General features: G+C 37.2%; 1 protein-coding gene across 1 annotated transcript in view; it reads right to left on the minus strand.

The window, feature by feature from the left end:
* The window catches only part of LOC145254570 (protein mono-ADP-ribosyltransferase PARP15-like), a 130865-nt gene that overhangs the window by 84425 nt on the left and 22440 nt on the right, over nt 1-24000 (minus strand). Inside the window, exon 2 of the mRNA XM_080113176.1 lies at nt 16276-16327. Within this exon, the coding sequence (XP_079969302.1) occupies nt 16276-16288 (13 nt within the window). The 5' untranslated portion in view covers nt 16289-16327. The remainder of the gene's footprint in view (nt 1-16275; nt 16328-24000) is intronic.

The raw sequence follows: 24000 nt of genomic DNA on the forward strand, positions 1-24000 counted from the left end.
CCGGACGCCATCTTGGAATTCTCTTTTCCCCCCAACCGGTGACACAACAGACGTACCCGAGGTAAGCTCTTTTTCCCCTCATTTTAGTTATTACTACTTCTGCTACACTCCCCCCTGATCTCATGATTACAAACGGGGCAGGGGGGCAGTCGTCTCTGTCTGGTACTTCTCCGAAGAACCGGAGGCAGCACTTCTTCCCTGCCATCCTCCTCATCGCCATTATTGCCACCAGTCTGCTCCATAAGCGGTGTTTCACAATCAGAGCAGGGGGGCAGTATTCGCCTCTGTCTGGTACTCCTTCGTAGAGGCAAGACGGGTGGTCCTTCCTCCGCTTCTCCAGTGTGTACATTATATGGCTCAAAATCCTCTCCGTCGTCCTGCATCCTACTCTCTGTCTTTTCAGAAGACATCATACTGTCTGAGTCTCCCTCTTCCTCCGATGTAACAACATAATAGCGAGGGCGCAAATCCTTCACGTGACAAGGCACACCGTCCACCAAAATCAACTGAGGGCTGATCACCTTGGTCACCTCACCCTTGCCGAACCTCGTGGTACATCGATTTTGCGGTCTTTTGACCCATACGCGATCTCCAACCTGGTAAAAGCTGTTCTTGGGACCTGGGGACGCAGTTGCGAGATTGGTCTCCTTTACTCGAACTTCGTATTGATAAATTCTGTTGACAGGCGCAGTGAAGGGAGATGTGTCGTCTCTTGGTGTGATGTTATACCAGTAGACAGCCTCCTGTATGGGACAACACATTCTAGCCGCTATTCGTTTCACTGTACGGTGACATCGCTCCGCTATGCCATTCCCGGCTGGAGCGTATGCAAGTGAACTCCCCATTTACATGCAAATGCTTGGAACATTTTGCTGCAGAAAGCTGTGTCATTGTCTAAAAGGAGTTCATGCGGCGCGCCACGCTCGAGGAACACTGCCTCCAACTGATGAATCACGCTTGCCGAGTCCTGCCTTGCCAATTTCCTCCAAATGGAGAAACGCGATGGACCACAGTCTGTTAAAGTTAAAAAATGGAAGGTGCCATAATGCGTGATATCCATTCCAATTCTCTGCCAATTCTCGTTAACTTCCAGCTTTCCCTTTTCCCACCTGACTGGCGCTGGGTCAATGGACTGACATTCCTCGCATTTCTGTATGACCGTTCTGACAGTTGCTTTTGTCATGGTTGGACATCTTCTCCTGACAAAGTAGGTAGTGCGTCGCACCCCCGGATGTCCACTATCTTTGTAAATAGCCATGATTTGACTCTCATCCAGCTTGTCTGTGTGGGCCGCGCCTATCACTGGGTCAAGACCGTTTTTCTTTTTCATTGCCTCAAACCACCGCTGTGGCACTCGTGTCAGTCGGTCAGCAATGTTTCGTGCTGATGGAACCAGCGTCACATCCACTGTCAGCCCGTACTCTTTCACGAGCTCCTTAAGAGTGCTTAATCGCCTCCTAATAAGCATCTCGCTTGCTGCTTTGGTGCGTACTCGCGCCTTTCCAGTTAGCGTGTCCGAGACCCAATGGTATACGCAAACAGAATCTGTCTTTATGTGTAGCACCTTGCTCTGCCACTGGAGAGCCAAATTGATGCCTTTCAATACGGCATCCAGTTCAGCCAAGTTGATATGTTGAGAGTCATCTTCAGGTCGCAGCCAACATGCATCTTCCAACACAGTTTCACACATCTCCAAGGCTGCCCCAATTGCTAGGGAGCTAGCATCGACCCATACATTCAGCTCTTTGCCGTCCACACACCAATTTCCCTGTGCCGGATCGTTCTGCTGCGCAGATTTTAAGGTTTCGAACATCATACGATGTAGTACGGCGTCCCTTGCTTCATCATCCCAGCCCTTTGTTACCGAACTTACTCTTCTTCTGAGTATTCCGCAAGTCACACGAAGCCAACCGCACACCGGAAAGTGCCCGACAAGTCGACCACACAGGGAAAAGATTGTTCGTCGCGTAACAATACTGGGAGCCTCCGGAATTGCATTTCCTCGCTTCCACCGCAGTTCATTGCATTCCATCCTGACTGCCAATCCCAGCACCCGTGCACCGTCCTTCAACTGCTCCAGGTTCTTGCACTCCAACCCGAACTGCGCGAGGTGTTCTCTCACACGGGTCGCGGGTACCACGTCTTCATTGACAAAAATGTCATCAATGTAAGCAGATGCTGCGTGGCTTATAACTTCTTCCTGAGATAGTACTTCGCTGACAATTGCTCTCATTATCAAGGGAGCCACATTCAAACCAAACCCCAGACGGGTCAGACAGTATTTTTTCCCATCGATTTCCACAGTCTGGTATGGCCACAGTGTCTCATGGACCCGGACTTGTAGGTATGCTCTTCTGAGGTCCAGTAGAGACACGTTAGCACCTTTTTGTCTCCACTCACGCAGCTTAGCCGCACAAACATCTGCGTTGGCTGTAAATGTGTCTACGTAATGATTTAGCTCCCGGTAGTCCATCACCGGGCGCACTTTGGCTTTGTTCTGCTGTATCACAGCCATCAGGGGAATTAGACCTTTGGGGGGTCCCAATTTATCCTCTGGGTATGGCACGAGCCAACCATTATCTATCCAGGTGTGGAGCTCCTGCGTGTATTCTTCACGAATTTCTGCTGGCACTGGGTACTCTGACACTCGATTATGCAGCCTTTAAGGGGGGTGGTCCACAGACCATTTCCACGATGCGGTCCACATTCGGTTTTGATGGTCAAAGATAGCAGTGAAATCTGGTTCATCGATAGAAATGGCTGCGCATTTAATACTTTTCCTGGCGCCCAGCCACACTGATCCTGTAGGCTTGAAAACGACACCTCCTAGAGCTTTTATGGCGTCGATCCCTAGAAGCAAGTCAAATCCCAGTGGCTTGCCATGCACCACCAACACATCGACTCTGGCAGACACACCTTCATCAGTGGATACAGAGACCGTTCCAACACGGCAGCACGCATGGGACATTCCACCAATTGTGTTGACATTTACGTTTGTTTTTCTCCAAGACCGGCACCGGTCTGCATGTAAAATTGTCCTGGAGCATCCTATATCAATAAGCGCCAAATATCGCGTCCCGTCAACATGAATGCTTATCACCGGGAGTGTCGTGTTCACATCTTGGTTGGGAAGGAGACTGGCGCTTATGCGTCCTCCCATTGCTCATTTCCCGAGCAGTTCCGAGCCCAGTGTCCACTCTCACCGCAACGGTAACACCGTGTTCCACATTTTCGACAGTCCCTTGCAAGGTGGCCTTTAACATTGCATTTGAAACAGGTCACATTAACAGGATTATTCTGAGCCCTGTTGTTGAGTGAGCGTGTGGCCGCAACCACATCCTGATTTTGTTCACCAGTCGTCGTCAAAATTCTCGCTCTCGACATTAGCTCCCCCATGGTCAGGGCTTTGATGTCCGGCACCTGTTGAAGAGCAATTGAGATGGTGTCAGGGAATCCAGTGACAAAAATTAATTTTGTGAGTCTCTCTAAGTTTTCTCCTGTGAATCCGGCCAATCCAACCAACTGCCTGATTTTGTTGGCGTACACATCCACCAGCCCATCTAACCATAGTTATTTTTCTATATGCTGCAAACGCGTCATCAGTAAATGCCTCCTTTAATCGAGCCTCAATCTGGTCTATTTTCTTTTGATCGTCCTCCTCCATTTCCATGTAGAGGGCCAGCGCATCGCCTTCCAGGTATAAAGGTAGCAGACTCGCTACGTCATCCACCTGCTGAAGTTGTGCGACAAGTCTCACTTTTTTCAGCCACGCTACAACGTCTCCCTCGCCAGAGAACGGCTTGATAATATCACTGCTTATCCGCACCTTTGCCATATTCGAGCCGAGATAGCTTGAAACAAAAATGTAGTAGGCAAAAAAAAAATAAATGTTCTGTCAACAACAGTACAACTTCAAAATAGTCAATATCGCCCACCTCCAGAAGAGAGGGAATTCCTGTCCGTGATAACCGTGGTAAAAGAAGACACACTCCAATCGCCAGAAACACCCACACACACAATTCGCAAGACACTGCCGACTCGTCTCTAGCCTCCTGCTTTTATAGTGGCCGGGAATTATCCATTTGCATAATCACATGAGAAAGAAACGTGATTTTCCGAGAGTTGCATGGGGTAAACGCTAATAAAAACCCCCGGACGCCATCTTGGAATTCTCTTTTCCCCCCAACCGGTGACACAACAGACGTACCCGAGGTAAGCTCTTTTTCCCTTCATTTTAGTTATTACTACTTCTGCTACAATTTTATTTATTCCGTCATCGCTATTACTTACTTTTACTGGGTTGTGAGAAACTAGTTGGAGTGGAAAATTTTTAGAACTATTTGCGAACATGGCTATTGCACATATATGTTCGACTATTATCTCATTTACTTCTTCGATACTCGTCGCTTGTCTGATTTTTACATTAGTCTTTTCAGCTTTTCAGTGTCTGTATGAATCTTTTCTTCCGCAGACGGTACTAATTTTAACGTGGCTTTATCGAATACTTTATTTTCCACTAAGTATAATGTTACTATTCGCTCTAACTGCGTCTTCTGCATACTGGGTGCGACACTGTCATAATGTTTTCCAATTAATATAATGTCATCTTTCTTTAAACTATGTAGTCCTTCGAATGTGGGAGATTCTATGAAGCTATCTATCCCTGTCTTTAATTTCTTATTTCAGCTTTTAAGATACTCCTCCACTATGGGAATTAATTGTGCTCTACAAAGAGCAGGTCTAACATCTAGTCCATAATGTCTTCCTATTGTCATGATATCATCCTTGGGCAATTTTTGAAGGCATTCGCACAAAGGCGACTTTAAAAATACTTCTATCCCTTAATCCTATCAACTTCGCTATTTCTCGCTTGTGTTCATCTGTCCCGCGTGTCTCACCTACAAACAGATTATATGGCTCGGAGCCCCAGTGATTTAACTCACAACTAGATTCAAATATCCCGGACGAGTGCACTATTTGTAACATATGTGATAAAAGGTGGGGAATTAAGTAATAAATAAACGTAGGGGTATGAAATGGAAACTTACGATAAAAGCAAATATCGTTTATCTTTGTAACACGTCACAAAAAGGAGGTGTATAAGGGAATTTATGGGGAAGCAAATCCAAGTATTTTATCGCACATGTAACACGGGTAAAAAGAAAACAAAGAAGACACGGGAACCGAACACGACAAAAAAACGTGAGAAGGAACGAAACAAAAACACCAGTGAAATTATTTTCAAAATTAAATTTTATTATGATACACTAAACTACGGTAGGGAGGAGATAATGAGATTAAGTAAAAATTAAAAAAAACAGGATGGGGAGGGGTATCTTTGTCTACTATCTGAAGATGCCAACGAGATCCAAACAGAATAATGGCAAAATGAATCCAATGTCTTAGTATACGAGAGAGAATGACTTACTTATTTTTATCTTTTCTTTTATCTTTTTCTTTTGTTTCGGGCGGATTTCTTTCATTTCTATTCGAGTGGATTAAAATACATATTCCCAAAGTTTGCCGCTTGTCGCGACCAATGTACTTCAGTTCTTTTGGAAGGGTCTGGTTTTATTCCTTCATCAGTGATCAAATGACCTAAATAAATTAGTTACTTTATTGCAAATTCACATTTTTGTTTAATTTCAATCCAGCTTTGCGTAGTTGACTAAATACTTTGTCTAATGTTTTTTGTATGGTCCTCTAATGTTTCTGACCATATTATGTCATCCTGTAAGTTCTTCGTTCCAGGTATGCCTTCTATTATTTTTGCAACTAGTGCTTGAAAGATTTCAGAGGCACTATGTATTTCATATGGCAGACATGTGAACGAATAACAACCAAATGGCGAATTAAATGTTAATAGCTTAGAGCTTTATTCATCAATCCATTTAATGCGTCTAATTTCGTGAAATATTTTGGATTTTCCATTTCTGCAAATATTTCTTCGGCAGTGGGTAATTTGTAGTGTTCTCTTTTTATGGCCTTGTTTAGATCTCTATGGTCCAAACAGTCTCAATTTTCTGTTCGGTTTCTCCACTATTACAAGAGAATTTACCCAATCTGTCGGTTCTTCAACGGGTTTTATTATTCCCATTTTTGTCATTTTTTCTAACTCCTTTTTTAATTTTGGTTTCATCCCAAACGGTATGTTCCTTGGAGGATTTATGACGGGTTTTATGTCCGGATTTATGGTTATGTGATGTGGGATTGGTAATTTTCCGATGTCACCAAAGCAATCTTTATCTTTTGCTTTTAATGTTTCTATGTCCGTCTTGTTTATTTCATACACTCTTTTTATCAGTCCTAGCTCTTCCACTGTTTCTGCACCAATTACTGCGTTTGCATTTGTATTCGCCACAATGAAATGCGAACTTATTTTCATATTTTTATTTTGTAATTGTATAACACAGCTCCCTATCGTGGGAATTTGTGTACAGTTATAGGCGGTTAATTTTATAGACGTTTTCTTTAATTCTGGCTTTGCTTCAATAGTTTTATATATTTTTGCTGGTAATATGTTTACTTCAGCACCTGTATCGATTTTGAAGTTGATGAGTGTTTCGTTGCCTCGAATTTTTACTTTCCATTTGTCAGTTTGTAGTGCGTCGACATTTTTTTTCAATATGGCATCCATGTTAAAATGGTTTTGCTCCACGTGGTCTGAATTGTATGAATATCCGACATTGTATAGTTTTTTTTCTTTTTCGTTCGACACATTCGAGTGAAATGTCCTTTTTTACCGCAATTTGTGCAGCTTTTATTTATGCTGGACAGTTTCCTTTCTGATGTGACCCAGTGCAGTAGGTACATGTTTCAATCCATTGTTGTGTTTTGGCGGGCTTTTTGTCTTCACGTTTGAACATGACGTTAGAAGACAGCTTGTTTTTCTTTGGATTGCGAATTGTTGAAATATTTTCTGTTTCGCATGTAGGCATTATCTTGGAGTGTCTCTTCGTTTCTTTAGCACTCAGGCCTGCTTGTATCGCCTTCTGTAAATCCAGTGAAGGTTCTCTGAGCATTCTTTCTCTCAACATATTGTCGTTAACACCACAAATTAGAATGTCTTTTATTAATCTTTCAGTGAGGTCATCAAATTCACATTTGTTCGCCTTTTGTCGTAATTCCGTGACGTACTCATCAAATCTTTGTGTTTCTTTCTGTTTGCATGTGAGAAATTGATATGTGAGAAACGTTAGATTTTTTCCTGGTTGGCAGTGCGCGTCAAAGTTTTCTATTACTTTTTTCAAGTTTAGCTTCTCGTCATCGTTTACAAAGTTGAACATATAATATATTTTCCTTCCCTCGTTTCCTATACAAGTCAGCAATATTGAAGTTTTCACCTTCTCCAGTTTCTTGTCCGACTCTGTAGCTTGCAGGAACAATTGAAATTGGTTTTTCCAAGTTTCCCATTCCTGTCCGAGATTATCCGAAGAAAAATTTAATTCTTTTGGATGTGGTAAAAATTCCATTTTTTTTTTTTTTTATCGAGAAGATATTGATATTCGCCTGTGAGTGTTGACGGTTCAATGTTTTATCCTGACACCATTTTATATTATGGGTTGATACAAGTTAGAATCATGTTAGTAATTTGTTAGTGAAACATTCATTGAAGAGACGAAATGCACGTGGTGTCATAACGAGGAATTTATTTAAACTGAATAGAAGTTTACTATTAAAAAGGGTGTCACTCAACAGTAGTGGGAGGTTGCAGTCAAGAGTGACGGTGGCAGTTACTAAGTCAAAGGGAGATAACTCGTGTTTACTCGATATGTAAGAATGTACATCCATCTCACATATTATCAAGTTGTTTTACAGAGAATCTTTAACCCTATTTTTGGTTTATGGTCTTTTACCCCTATCTATCCCACCATAAAACAGTTGAAGAAGTCTTTTGTCCTTCATGCTAATCTGATGTCCAGTCCAGCGCATCTGATTTTGAATGATTTTCATTTCTATGCTAGTGCTATTTGATCATTCAAGAACTAGTGTCAGGCATTAGAACCTGCCAGTTAATATTAAGTATTCTCTGAATACAACTTTGATGAAACCTTTCCAATAATTTGACATGCCCTCTATATGCCGGCGAAGTCTCTGACCCCTGTAGCAGAGCAGTGATAACGCATGCTCCGTAAACACTTAGCTGTGCTTTTGATGTGACTCCCCAATTTGAGCACACACATTTTTCCAGTTTGCCAAAAGCAGAACTCACTTTGGTCATTCTGTGATTTATCTCAGCATCAAGCATCAATAGTCCTTACTCAACTACCGAGATGTACAAAGTTGTGACATTTAACTTCTTACCATCAATCAAGATATTTGGTTCAACATATGGCATTCTTATAGAACAAGAATACATAACATGTTTTCTTGAGGCTGATGATAAGTCCAAAAGCTTTACAAGCCTCTGATAACGTGTCCATAATCATCTGTGTGTCTGTTTCTGAATGTGAAACAAGGTATATATCATCTGCATATATAAGAGCAAGAACAAGATTCTGAAAAGTTTTTGACTTTGAGTTGAGATGTTAAAAAGGTTAAAAAGTTTACCTGATATACACAACTGAAACTTCACCCCAATATCTCAATTGCTAAAAGTATGCACCAGCATCAAAGCAAAATATATGGCAAACAATGTAAAAGCAAGGATACCACCTTGTTTTACACCGTTTTCAACTGATATTGGGTCAGACAGAGATCCACTAAAGTTCACTCAGAGTTTTATATTATAGTGCAATTGCTGAAGCAACTCCACAAAATTTGTAGAACAGCCTAGTTTCCTAAGAATCTTCCAAAGTCCATTGCAATTGATGGTATCAAAAGCTTATGTCAAATCGATAAAAAACTGTTGCTCCATACATTTTTCTATTAGCTGTCACGCAGAAAATATCATGTTCATTGTGCTGCGGCCAGATCTAAAACCACATTGATTCTCTGGGATGATAGAGGGACAAACCCATTTCATCAAATGATTTAACAACATCTTTGCTAAATCGAGCCTTTCCTACACCTTCAAGCAAGCTAATGCATACATAATCATCACACTTATATTTTGACCCCTTTCCTTTATCAATTGAAATCATCACTGCATCAATCCAATCTTGAGGGACAGCATTGCCATGCCAAACATCAAGATTGAGTGCATGGACTGCATTGATAATGCTATCAGATCCAAAACAGCAATAATTCAACAGGTATCCAATCAATTCTTAGTGTTTTTTCTGTATTTATCTCTGTTAATGTGCTTTTGGTCCCATCAATGCTTATTATCTCATCAAGGACCTTCTTTTGAGTAAAACATGTTCTTTCCATTGTTCCATGATCATTGTTGAAAAGGGTAGAACAATCTTTGGATTTAACAGGTACCACTGTTGGAGGCTATGGCTCAAAAGCTTGTCTGATTTTGTTATACATATCTTTTGAATTTTTGTAGTCATAATCTGTCTGGATGTCTACTGACATTTTGGGCCACTACTTGTTCTTCATTTGATGTGTCTCACGATGTACTTTTAATTTTGTTTTTTTATATATTTTTTCTTCAGTTATTTTAGCTGGTACATTAGAACACAAAAATATCTCATGAGCCTTTTTCTCTTCCAAAAGATTGGTGATTGTAGAATTATTTTCATCAAATGAATTCTTGTTTCATTTTCTTAAAGTCAAGAATTTCAGCTCCTTTGCTATATATTTGTGACCGGAATTGTTTCCAAGTTCTGTCAAATGATATATTAATAAATGAGGTCCTAAGAGTTTCATGCACTTCCTAATTTTATAATTTTTGTAAATATTTCCTGTCTGACTTATAAATGAATTTCTAACATTAAGACAATAAATCTTACTTTGATCTAGAAATCAACAAAACATGCCATAATAAGTAGGCCTATTTACTACTCAGTGTCCACTTCTTACCAACTACATACCTCATTGTATAGCAAATTTGACTTTTACTTTAAGGTTTGTGATGTCGTAATCAATTAACATACATTACTATAACAACCTAGAATTGTAATTATTAAGTTAGAATGTATATAAAAACACACCTAATGCACTTTCACAGCACACACATATGCAGATAAACTATTCTAAAAAATAACAACTCTGAAGACTAGTACATAATCCACAGGTATATTCATTTAAAGAGAAAAAGTAAAAACTGAAAGAGAAAATGACGGGTATGAGAACATAAAAACAGTAACAACAAACAAGATTAAGAAAATGAAAGAGTTAAAGAAATCGAAAAAAAAGACTGAATAAGAAATGAAACATGAAATATGTTACATGACAAAGTAAACAAACGCATTGTCCAGAAGAAGAAATGAGTAAAACACACCATTGATGTCATGGATGCAAGCGGATAAAGAAGAAAAAGACCAATTGGAAGAAGAAATTAGGAAGAAAGTAACTTTTTAGTTAAAAGTAACTTAGATGGTTAAATGGGTTCAAAGCAGGAAGACAGAATACCTAATTTTAAGATAAAAAAAAAAGTTTAAAATAGCAAATATCTCAACAACCTAATCTGATAAGAGCAAAAATTAATATGATTTTCAGAATCAGCATCCCCAAATCAGTTTATATCATCTTAGAAACCTTGGGCACCAAAAATGTGTTACTAGTGTGATGAATATATTTCAGTTTTTAAAATCCACGAAACAATGGAATGTTTAACGCATAAACATACAACTTCTCCATTTTGTATTCTCTTTTTTTTTATTACATTGAATAAGTTTCAGTACAAATCAAAGTGTTCCTTTTTATTTAAAATTTTTTTGAGTTTTCTAATGCTTTTTCATTCATTCATCATGAAGTTTTCATTCATTATCGACAGTCTGACTGTTTGACATATCTTGCTTGCTAGGACCTCAGCGATAACGTAATTTTTCACCTCACAGGCTTTAATGACATAATATGAAGGCCACGTTTATACTTTTCTGGGTCTAACAAATACAATTATTTCCTTTTTAAATAAATGGTTATCTAAACAATCACTAGAGAATCAATCCCTTAGCTTCTTTTCATAACCTAATATCTACAGTTATCTTTTGTGATTTTCAAAGATTCAAATAGCATTTAAGTTAACAAATCAAACTTTGCTTCTGACTAGCCAATTTTTATTTGTTATTGTTATAACATATTCTTGGTATTATAATAACATACTACACTAAAATTTATTTAAGAAATTAATTAATCTCGCCCAGATAATTTGATAATATTAAAATTTTTAATTAATCACTAAAAAATAAGATTCTTGAAAAATATAATAATATTTATCTTCTTTATAACTAAAAAAATTTTTTTTTCTTCATAAGTTTAAAAATTGTGCAAAAAATTCACTGTAATGAAAAAATGTTGGGCATGTAGCAGTAGCTAAATCTGCATTCTTTTGCTTTTGGCTTGAACAGTTGCTCATATGGTAAGTTGTCCTTTTTTATGATCACATATCTTCCTCCTATTTCAACTTTTTGATGGCCCTTATGTATGTAGGGTGTGGAAAGCTAGTATTCTTTGGTATAGGTTTCATGTGATTATTGTTTTTGCAAGCACTTGATCAAATATCTATATAGTATCCCCTACCCCTGTCACAATGTTGTCAGCATCTTAGAGAGTCCTCTAAATTTTGCTTAATTTATAAAATAATTCATCTTGTGTATGTTGCTTTTATTTCTAGCATTAATGTTTGTTTTTTTACCCTGTCATTTTTATTGAAAACTAGCTTAGGTGCCCGGCGTTGCCCGGATGTTTGGAGGTGTGTTGAGCAAAAAAAAAAAAAAAGTGGTAGTAGGCAGGCTCGAAACCCATGACACGAAGGCGGATAAGAAAGGGAAAGAAAATGTGACGTCTTACTGCTACTCCATGATGCGACAGGAAGTCTAAAGCGTTCAAATTTAACATAGTCACTAAAAAATAAAAGATGACTTGCAGAAATGGCATTGCTTGTAAACCTCCCACGAAAGCAAGGTTGTTTTTAATGTGGGGGAAAAACCAGCTCCCCCAATGAGGGGAGGGGCTCTCTGGCAGTATCCAAATAAATAGTAATTGTCTCAGTATGAAGGGTTTTCTCTACATTGACCAGGGACCAATTACAGAAAAGATATCGGGCCCGAAGACCAGGCATTTGCGTTTCGAATACTTTCGCTTTTTCATATACAAAAAAGACAATGGAGATGATGGCATGGTGAGAATTCTGTTTAACTCGATCAAAAAAAAGATACAGATGATGTCCATTTGCGAATCTGAAATATTACAATCTGGGAAGTATGCAAAAACTTCTTGCAGAATCTAATCGATGCAAGAAGCCCGATGCAAAAAGCCTTTTGTGGACATATACAAACACTCGTGCCCATTTTGCCTTTTATATGTTAGAAGAAAACACTTCTTCCAATAATTTTTAAATCAAATTCTGATGCCAAATTCTACAGTTACAAGAGTTGTGATCGTCAAATTTTTAAAGGAATTTAAATAACTGCCAAAGGTGCACACACTCATAGTTGGGTGCATATTGGGAAGCAGTGAAATAAAATAGCAATTTTTCAATGAGATTTTGATTTAAAAGCGAATGTCAAAGAAATGATAGTGCAGTATACAGCTTATTTTTTTTTTTTCCTGCTTTCAATGGAAACAAGAATTAAAATATGTAAAACTAACAGGACCCATTAACTGGCATAGCATCCCCCCCCCTCCACATAAAAAAATTTAAAAACGACTGTTGTTGCCTAACCCCCAATCTCCTCATATTAAGAATGGCTTTCAGAATGGACACCTCCAACCTCATGTTAAGAACGGTTTTCAGAATGAATACACCCAACCATCCTATGTTTAGAACGGCTTTAGGAATAGACACACCATGTTGTGACTGGAGCTGGGGTTGTCACAAAATTTGCCTGAAATGTAACTTTGATAATCGCTGTCAGGATTTCCATGTGCAAATGCTATGAACGAACAAAAAAATTTGGTCATTGCAGTGTTGTTTGACTTGTGCATACTAATTTGATGGGCAGAGTATGATATTTTCGCTTGCAAGTCTGGAGTTTAGGTGGCAAATACTCTCGAACCGTCTCACTTACAAGGAACTAAATTCCTGTAGTCACCTGTATGTTACCATGCATACGTGTAAACCTTATTTCAGAAAGTGGCAGTTTAAATATGCAGAAAAAAGAAAATAATATAAACAGAATGTTATTTTAAACAATATATATATAAAATTTTGTTTATATTATAAATATAAATAGAATACTTTATAATTTGAAACAATCTAAACCTTTTTAAATTTTAATGTTAGACAACAGAAACAGAATTTTTTGATAAATTTTGAAAAAGCTGTTTGCAGACAATTGTCAATATATATATTGTCAATATATATATTGTCAATATATATATTGTCAATATATATATTGTCAATATATATACCTAAAAAAAAAAGAAAATTGCTGGAAAATAGGCAAAAACAATTTATTTTTTGTGACATTTTTTTTCTGTAAAAATAAAAAATAAACTTTTAATATTAGTTATTATTGTTTAAAGTATACACAAACATAAACATATCTCAATATATATACCCGAAAGAAAATAGAATTAGGGGAAATATGGTAAAAACAAAGTATTTTGGTTTGTGACCTATTTGCGTTCAAAAATAAAAACCAAACATATACTAATAGTTATTACCCATGCGAGCCATAAGAAAAAAAAAAGCCCCCCCCCCAAAAAAAAGGTAAATAGCAGTGAGTACCCATGTGAGTGCAAGAAAAAAAATCAACAGCAGTAGGCAAGCCCGAACATGTAACAGTAAGAGGAAAAGTAGGTGCAAAAAAAGGGAACACTTTAGCCGACTGGCTTATGTCGAGCTAACAACGTCACAAATCTCGAAATAACGCCTATAAAGCATAAAGCAAGGCATGAATGACTTATACCGGTAACTCGCTTAATGTAAACAGAAGTTTATCTACTGTAAAATTAAACCAGCATTTTAATGTTATTGTTGAATATTTTTAAATTGAAATTATAAAACAAAACACATGTAATCATTGTTAAACTTTATCCTGCATTATTTATTTGTGAGAATATCTACTGTAGAAGAGTGTCGTACTCTTTTTTTTAATTGTTTATTTAGGGTATAAAGAGAGAATTTTAATCAGGTTTATGTAGCTGTTGGAAAAGGAAAAGAAATCCAATGTCTTAGACAGTTTAAAGGCTTGCAATTCACAGAAAAGCCATGCCTCGACTTTAAAACAACCAATTATATGATTATATAATTGGTTGTTTTAAAGTTTTTAATCAGCGTATAAAGAAAGAATGTAATTTTTAAAAGAAAAGTAACTCGCTTAATGTAAACAGAATTTTATTTACTGTAAAATTAAACCAACATTTGATTTGTAGTTTTCAATGTTTTTAAATTGAAATAAGATAACAAAACACATTTAATCATTGTAAAACTTATTCTGCATTATTTCTTTGTGTGAACAAGTCTACTGTAAAAGTAAAGATGCAACGTTTTTATTTTTTATTTAGGCTATAAAGAAAGCAATGTGGTCAGGCTTATTTAATTTAAAATTATAATAGATACAATCGTGTTATTTAATTTTTGTAAATAGGGTGTAAAGAAAGAATTTTAGTCAGGTTTATATAACTGTTGGAAAAGGAAGAAGAAATCAAATGTTTTAGACAGTTTAAATGCTTTCAAATCACATAGAAGTCGAGTTTTGACTTTAATAATCGTGTAATCAGTTGTTTTAAAGTTTTCAATCAGCCTATACAGAAAGAATGTTAATCATAATGCCACAAAAAAGCTACTCGCTTAATGTGAACAGAAGGTTGTCTACTGTAAAAATAAACCAATAATTTATTTTTAGTGTTCAATGTTATGAAAGTGTAATACTGAAACAAAACACAAGTCATCATTGTAGGACTGTATCGTGCGTTATTTATTTGAAAGAACAATGTCTACTGTATAATTGTAGACGTAATTGTGTTATGTTTTTAAGTAGTGTAAAAAGAAAGAATTTTAGTCCTATTTATGCAGCTGATAGAAAAGGAATGTAAACAAGTTTATGAAATGTAAAATAGAACCAACATTTCATTTGAAATAATAAAGCTGAACACATTTAAGCATTAGAAGACGCATTCTGTTTATGTATTTTTTTATGTAGGGTAAAGCTTCAAACGTTTTAGAAAGTTTAAAGGCAGCCAGAGCACACAAAATCTGAACGTTGACTTTAATGATCACGTAATCGATTGTTGCAAATTTTATAAGCAACATATATGGAAAGAATTAAGGAAAAAAGAAAAAAACAATTGGTTCGTTTTAGGTTATTGTAGATGCATGTTCAATAAAGTCTAGTGTGTTCGTTTAATGAAGAAGTATTGTATTCCCGAATAAACAATTGTACAACGCGCAGCCAATGAGATTTGCCGGAACTTGATGAGGGAGAAATTATTTTTGTAACTGGAAAAGGAAAGGTTTTTGTATGAGTTTATGAGTCAGTTAAGTTAGACAGGGCAATATATGTATAATTTGTATACTCCCAGTTATTAAGTTAGACAGGGCAGTATATGTATAATGTGTATTCTTACTTTTGTTCCTGGTGTAGACTAGTGGCAGTATCAGGACTTTAGTTTTAAATGGAAAAGTAGTAACTACTTCCTCTAAATATGTAGGCAATCATGATGTTACTCCTAGGATGTAATGTAGGATTTTATTATAACGAATAAATGTGTATAAAACGGTGTTCTAAAGTTACATAAGATGGTGGATAATAGTTTATACATATTCAATTTGTGTGTTGCATCTGTTATTGCAACTACAATAATTTGGTCCAGAGGGGAATTTCTGCAATCAAAATATTATATATGGAGATAGTAACTAAAATTAACTAAAATATCTAACAAAGATGTAGTGTGATGCTACAGTTAGTAAGATCTTTCTATCTTACTCTATTTTTTATTCTTTAGAACACTTCCATCCAAATATAATACTAAGATGTACAATCTGTTAAATCATTTATTTACAATAACTTTTGCTGGCAAAAATAAGTTTGGCTTCATGTTTCAGTCATATAAAACTGATACAAAACTGTTGAGTCGACAACTATTAGCATCAACAAGTTTGTCACCTCAGCTACTCATCTTTACAGCAACTACTATCCATATCTACAAGTGTATTTTTACATGTTTGCATATATAACATTATGTTGAACAGTATCCATTTTGTTATAAGTGAGGGAAAGAACAACTATGCCAAAGCAAAAGAAGAGAATAAATTATAAAAGAAAAATCATTACTTACACTCATAAGTCATTTGATTAAATTCTGCAAGAGGTTTTAAAGTTTGAATAACCTGAGGATAAAAAAAATGATAAAATGGAAAAATATAAGTTTCATCCTTGTAGTGGAATTTCATATAAATTAATGTGGAAACATTCTATTTCCAAATTCTGATGGCAAATTCTACACGGTCTCCATCTGATTAAGATTGAACATGGATTTGATTTTCTTTTTTATTTGAAATAAATGAAGATTGAAAAGAAGTTGCTGAGTTGATTTCTGTTAGAAAGCAATATTGTGTGCTGTCAGAATCAGATGGTATTGTATGACCTCTGAGTTCAAAAAGTACTAACAAACTTTTTAGCAATGTCTGGCTCCCAGAAGTCAACTGTGATAAAATGGCAGAAAGGAAGAAATGCAACTAAATATAGAACTTTTTATATACATGCTAATAATTTTAATTATTCATGTTCATAAACATTAAAGGTTATTTTCCATTTTCTTATTGAAAATACATAAATTATAAGCATAATTATAAATGAACATGTGTGAGATTAATTTGATTTGATAAACTTCATTCATTGGACATTTAGCAGAGAAGAGATCTCCCTGCAAGATCGAGCAAGAGTTAAGCTAAAATTTACATATAAATCGACTCACACAAAGAGCAAAGAGCATAAAACTGGTTGACTCCTAAAAGCTGAGTATCCACCACGACGAACGGACCTTGGTAAAGTGGTGACTCCTTCGATGAACACATTATCCGTGTACAAAAAAAGAAAAAAAACACAATTCAACCTAACATCAGGTTAAACATCATATTAGAATTACAAAAGAGCTACTGGCTCAAACAAAAAAGAAATTTTTTTGCTTAACAAATTATTCATTGTTATAAGTCTTAACTTAAACTACATTGAATATTTTGCTTTAATGTTGATAATATTTTTTCCTTTAATTCAAAAATTACTACAAAAGAATTTTTGTCCTCTTGTTGAAACTTTATTACTTTATTCAAAGAAAATTTTGAAGAACGTCTAACAATTTGCTTTTAGTTTTATACACTCACACGATTTTTCCTTTTAGTATTATTTATCAATTGTAACATTTTATATTTTAAAAAAAAAAATTAAAAAAAAAAAAAATTTGTGTGCAAATTTCTTTTGGACAGCTAGTCCATAACATTTTCTTTTGTTCATTTGGTACGTTCGTTGTTTGTTTTTTGTTTTTTTGTTTTTTTACTGCAAAAAAGAAAAAAAAAGCTTTATATCTCTACTGTCTTTCGCAGAAGATGTGAAATTATGCTTTGCACAAGTGAATGCCTTTTTTTGAAATTCACGATGTCCTCCAACATAATCAGCTACACATTTTGTGCTGTGGCATGCCGGCACCATTAGCTAAAACAGTTTGGAATATAATAACTCCCCCACTTCCAGGAATGACATACGAAGCCTTAAAAACAGAAGTGCTAAAACGAAACACTGCTTCAGTGGAGAGAAAATTCCTAGCACTAATGCAAGATGAACACCTGGGTGACAGGCTAACCAACTGAATTTTTAAGGCACTTAAAGGAACTCTCCGACTCCTTGGTTGGAGACTCAGCAATTATTAAAAAAATTTTTTTCATTTGCCTCCTGAAGTCCAGGCAATATTGGCCCCGAACTTGGAAATAGAAACTGCCGAACAACTGGCAACCATGGCAGAAAAAATATTGGAATTCTCACCAAAACCCAATCAACAACTCTTGTCAAGTCATACGGTAGCAGCTGCTGGGACTAAGCAGCAACCAAATTACAACAAAGTGCTAGAGAAAATCAACGCTTTATAAAATAAGCTGGATGTATTTTGGCGTGACAGGAGAGTCCCTCGTGTAAAATATAAAAATTTTTCTCAACCCTGAAACAACCAAAATATTGGATTTTGCTGGTATCACTTCAAATACTTCAAATGCGGTGACAGGGCATGTCAGTAGCGACCACCCTGCTCTTTCAACCAGGGAAACGAAGCACGGTGGACCTGAGCACATCAAGTGCATCCGGTGAGAGTTTCCGAAATTGTGCAATGTTTGTAAAAGATTACATGTCGAACAAGTTGTTCATGGTGGACACAGGGTCTTCTAGCCATAACGCCTGGTTCCAAAGAAACCAGAGAAATTGGACATACTTACCAGTAATTGACACACATGGGCAAATTTCCTTGACCTTCGATTTCAAATTTCGCCAAGTGTTTTACTGGGATTTCATAATAGCTGACCTACCCTATCTGATCTTAGGGGCCGATTTTCCTAGATCAGTTTGACTGGATAGTCGATGTAAAAAGGCGGGGACTCATGGAGAATGCAATGCCTCTGTGTGTTCCGGCACATCCCCAAGCAAACACTGTATATGGTCCCCAAAATTTGACTGCTTCAACCAGCGATCAGTTTCACAATCTCCTAGCCTCCTACCCTGAACTAGTGGATCCTATGTTTACTTCCACAAAAGTGGTGTATTTGACAGCACATCATATCCCCACATCGGGGTCCCCTATTTTTTCTTGTCCGAGACAACTCGCACTCGACCACCTAAAGAAGGCAAAGGTCAAATTCGACATGCTTAAACTTGGGTTAATCCACCTTCAAGAAGCTCATGGGTATCTTTTTATCTAGTACAGAAGGGTGAAACAGATTTTCGTCCTGTAGGGGACTATCACAGACTAAATTCGGCCATGGTTCCGGAGAGATATTCAGTTCCAAACCTACAAGACTTTTCAGCTAATCTGCAGGGGTGCACTAGGTTCAGTAAGATCAATCTAATCCAGGCATACCACCAAATTCTCATGAACCCGGAGGACATCCCGAAGACAATGATAACCACTCCATTTGGGAACTCCGAGTTCCTTTTTATGCTGTTTGGCCTCCGAAACATGACCAGCCCCTTCCAGAGATTTATCGATGAGGTTGTCCGAGGTTTGGACTTTGTATTTGCATACATCAATGGTTTGTTGGTTGCAAGTGACGTGGAAGAGAACTATGTGAAACATCTTACTTTTTGAATGACTCCATACATATAATGTACGTATAAATGCAGAAAAATGTGTTTGGACAAAATTCTCTCAAATTTCTAAGTCACTCAATCGACGAAAGGGGTATTCAACCGCTACCAAAAAAAGTTGACGCGATTCAGCAAATATCACAGCCCACTACATTACAACAATTATGCAAATTCCTTGGCATGGTAAACTTTTATAGAAGGTTTATACCTTAGTGCCCACAAACTTCTCCCTTTAACCAATTTGTTGAAAGACCCCCTCCTCCAAAAAAAACAAATGCTCAAATACAGCTAACTGAATAGGCGTTAAATTCATTTGAGTTAGTAAAAAAGGAATTAGCTTCCATTCCTTTTTGGCACACCCTGTACCAGACGCTCTTTTGTCATTGACAGTAGATGCTTCCAACTGCCATTGGATCAGTTCTCCAGCATTCCACAGATGGAGTTACCTGACCACTTGCTTTTTTCTCTTGCCAGCTCAAACCTGTTGAACGGCGCTACAGCACTTTTAACTGAGAACTACTGGCAATATATCTGTCTGTCTGACACTTTCAAGCTTGAAGGACGGATCACAAGCCACTCACGTTCGCCTTATCAGCCAAATCGGATAAGCATTCGCCTTGAGTTTTCCGTCATTTAGACTATATATCGCAATTTACCAGTGATATTAGACATATTCCCGGAACAGAAAACGTACCAGCCAATGCACTGTCCCGAATACCGGTGAATGCCCTCACAACTTCTGCCTCCATTAATCTTAAAGATATAACATGGGACAAAACGGCCTTGAGAAATTTAGACTTAACATTAAAAAATATTCTTACTGCAAATTTTCCTACTTTCCACTCCCCGACTTGGAGAGGACTATACTCTGCGACACTGCCACGAGGGCTCCTAGACCTCTGGTACCTGAACGACACCAAAACACGTTTTTTAAGGCACTGCACACACTTTCTCACCCGAGTATTGTGGCATCAGTAAAGCTTGTCACAGCCTATTTTTTCTGGCCAAATATGAGACGAATCATAACCGAGGTGGGTCTGCGCTTGCCTTCAGTGCCAACACTCCAAGGTTCACTGACATTTCCGAGCTACACTGAAACGTTTCCTTTTTCCCGAAGCATGTTTTCGACATAGATATCCTTGGACCATGGCTGGTGAGTTCTGGCTATTCATATATATTGACATGTGTAGAACGTTTCTCCTGCTGACCTGAAGCCACACCAATAATCAACACCTCTGCCGAAACCATTGCAAAATCTTTTGTTTCATCTTGGATTGCTCGTTTCGGTGTACTTGAATAAGTAACAACTAATCGCAGTTGACAGTTTGAAGCTTCTCTCTTTCATGAGTTATCACGAATATTAGGTGCCCAGCATATTCACACAACCAGTTATCATCCGGCTTCAAACGGAATGGTGGAGCAGTTTCATAGGCAACTCAAGGCAGCTTTGCGTGCTTCCCCAGAGACACGGTTTTGGTCAGAAATGCTACCCATTGTCTACTCAGCTGTTGTACCGACATTAAATCAGATTTAGGCTAATCCTCTGCAGAACTGCTGTATGGCACTAACCTGACTTTACCTGGTACAATGTTCACACCTGAAAATTTCATCCAACACAGACATCTCGTCGTACGTCTCACGGCTTTGGACATATTTTTCAAGACTACCTCCCCGATGTCCCCATCCACAAATGATTTCAGCACATGTCCCAAGAGATATGGATAAATGGATTCATGTATTCATTCAAAATGACGTGGTTTGTGGACCTCTGAGCCCTCCCTATCTGGGGCCATCAAAGTTTTGGCAGGGAAAAAATATTTCAAGCTGAATATAAATGGTCGCACCGAGACTGTGTCTGTGGACAGATTAAAGAAAACCCATATTGAGTGAAACCACCGTGTTGTATGTGCCTGACACAGGCATTTTCAACCCTTTACAGTCACCAATAAAAACAACTGAACAAGCAACTCAACCATACAAAACTAGCAGGGAGAACAGTTTACTGGCCCAAGAAACTCGCAAGAGATTACTGTACCTAAATTCTACGATCACCTCCTGTTACAGACGTATCAGTGTCAAACGGTGGTGATATTCTCACAACCGTTCTTGGTGGGGAGCCCTGTAGCAGAGAAGAGATCAAGCGAGAGTTAAGCTAAAATTTACATATAAATCGACTCACGCAAAGAGTATCGGTTGATGTCTAAAAGGCAACCAACGCATGCTATCTGAGTATCCCCCCCCCCCGATGAACGGACCTTGCCAAAGACATTTAAAACATTGATTTATCTTCACAGTTAGTTGAGGGTATACTCATGTACAACATATGGATCAACAAGTATACAATACCAATGTTCCTTTTTTTTAACTGCACTCTTTTAAGATTTAAAATGGTGGACAAAGAATGTGAGGCAGAATAAATAGGATAAGTGATGAGAATATTGTGAGCATTTAACAAAAGATTATCTTTTTGTTAATATTACATGCACCTTTTTGTAGTATTAAATTTTGCATGATCAATTGAGCTGCATATTAAACTGGAAAAAACACTGAAAATATGATTTATGGCTGGAATGTTACATTATGCTCAGGTAGGCAAGTCCATTTTGTGAGTTTTGATTGGCTGCTAGTTTATAAATGGATAATTTATTAGGAAATTTCTTGCTTCAATTAAGAAATATTTATAAATTAAATATTGCAACATTTTATGCTACAGTAAGTGTTAATTTGATTCTACACCCACCTCCCACCATCCACCTTCAGTAAATGACTACAATCTGATTGTCTTCAAAACAAGTTCTTGATGAACCGTCCCGCTAAGTAATTCAATTTACGAAATTTCCACTACTTATGTTTACTACGCTCTAATCATATTGACTAATATATACCCATTAACCCTTATCCTGATCCCAGTTTAAGAAAAAGAAAAAATTTCCTTAAGAGCCTTCAGACACTGGGAAAAGATTGCATTGGACGCCTTCATTAACGTAATGCTCAAGTAAGACGTCTTCTTGAAAATAAGATTCTTACACTTAGAACAGCTTACGAGCAAGCTAATATGATCGAACGTACTATACAGCAGTCTAGTTCTTATTTACAGCTAGACACAGTGAGCACTGCTCTAAACGCACCTGTTCATACTACCCCCCTATTCATGACAATAGTCCAATGAAGTTTCAAAAACAGTCGGTCATTGCCACTTTAAAAAAGGAGATCTGCTATTTTTGTGGCTTGTCTAAACACCTATGAGCTTCATGCCCTGTTAGAAACGCTCGTTGTTATAAATGTGTAAAACTTGGTCATTTTTCAAAGGTATGCAAATCTTCTAAAATTTGATACAAAATCACTCTCCAAAATACATCTGCAACTTTAACTGCCACTCCAAACTGCCTTTCAAAAACTATTGTAAAAGCAAAAATTCTGTGAATGCCTTGCTCGATACTGGCAGCTCAGAAAATTTTATTAAAGAAAGCTTGGTAAAAACCAACAAATTGTATTTCGCCCCTGTCCCCAGAAAAGTAAAAATGGCAAACGCATCATTGTCTACACAAGCAAGTGGTTATTGTTTAGTGGACTCACTATTTAATGATGTCTCCTATAAAACCACTAAATTATCCGTGATGAAAAGCCTTTGTTGTGAAATAATACTAGGACACGATTTTTTGCAACAACACTTGCAGATTGAAATTCTGTTTGGCGATTCAATACATGCATTAAAAATTTGTGGATTGGTGACAGCAAAAATTCAGTACCCATAACTTTTTGAAAACCTAACTGAAAACTGCAAACCCATAATAATGAAAAGCAGACGTTTTTCTAATAATAATAAAAAGATTTATTGACTCTGAGATAAACAAGTAGAGACGTTTCTTCTGTCCTGTCAAGCTGTACAGGCATTTGAGGGACTGAAAAAAGATATTGCAAAATCAGCAATTACCAGAATAGACCAGAATATTCCTCTGGTTGTGGAAACAGATGCATCAAACTGATATTGTTGCTTCTTTGAGACAAGCTAATCGTCCTGTACCCTTTTTTTCAAGGACCCTCTCACGGGCTGAAAGACAACACCCCGTGATTGAAAAGGAAGCCTATGCTATAGTTGAGACATTAAAAAAATGGTGGCACTACTTGATTGGACGCCACTCTAAAATTATTACTGACCATAAATTAGTTGTTTTTATGTTTAACTCTAAGACTGAAAGCAAAATAAAAAATGAGAAAATGTGAAGAATTGAACTATCATGTTTCTCTTTCGTCGTCAGCTACCAACCCGGTAGAGAAAACTTAACAGCTGATACACTGTCAAGCGTATGCTGTACGGCATCAAGCGAGGACAAACTCCAAACGCTAAATAACAATCTCTGGCACCCGGGCATTACTCGAATGATTCATGCTGTGAGGCGTAGGAAATCGCTTTTCACAGTGAAGGAGGTAAAAAGAATTACAAATTCCTACCGAATGTATGCTGAAATAAAGCCTGACGTTTTAAAAAAAAGCAACACAACCGTGCAAAAAACTAAATCTTGATTTTAAAGAACTGCTACCAAGCAAAATAAAGACCCGATATATATTAACTGTTGTCGACAAATATTAATGGTTTCCTTTTTGCCTTCCCTTGCTCAGACATATCGGCTCTGTTCATTATTCACTGTCTTTGGAGTCCCTGCCTATATACATTCGGATCGACGGAGCTTCTTTCATGTCAAAGCAGCTTCAACAA

Source organism: Euprymna scolopes, chromosome 30, assembly GCF_053919585.1.
Source record: "Euprymna scolopes isolate OS-2025 chromosome 30, ASM5391958v1, whole genome shotgun sequence".
In the NCBI taxonomy this organism is placed as follows: Eukaryota; Metazoa; Mollusca; class Cephalopoda; order Sepiida; family Sepiolidae; genus Euprymna; species Euprymna scolopes.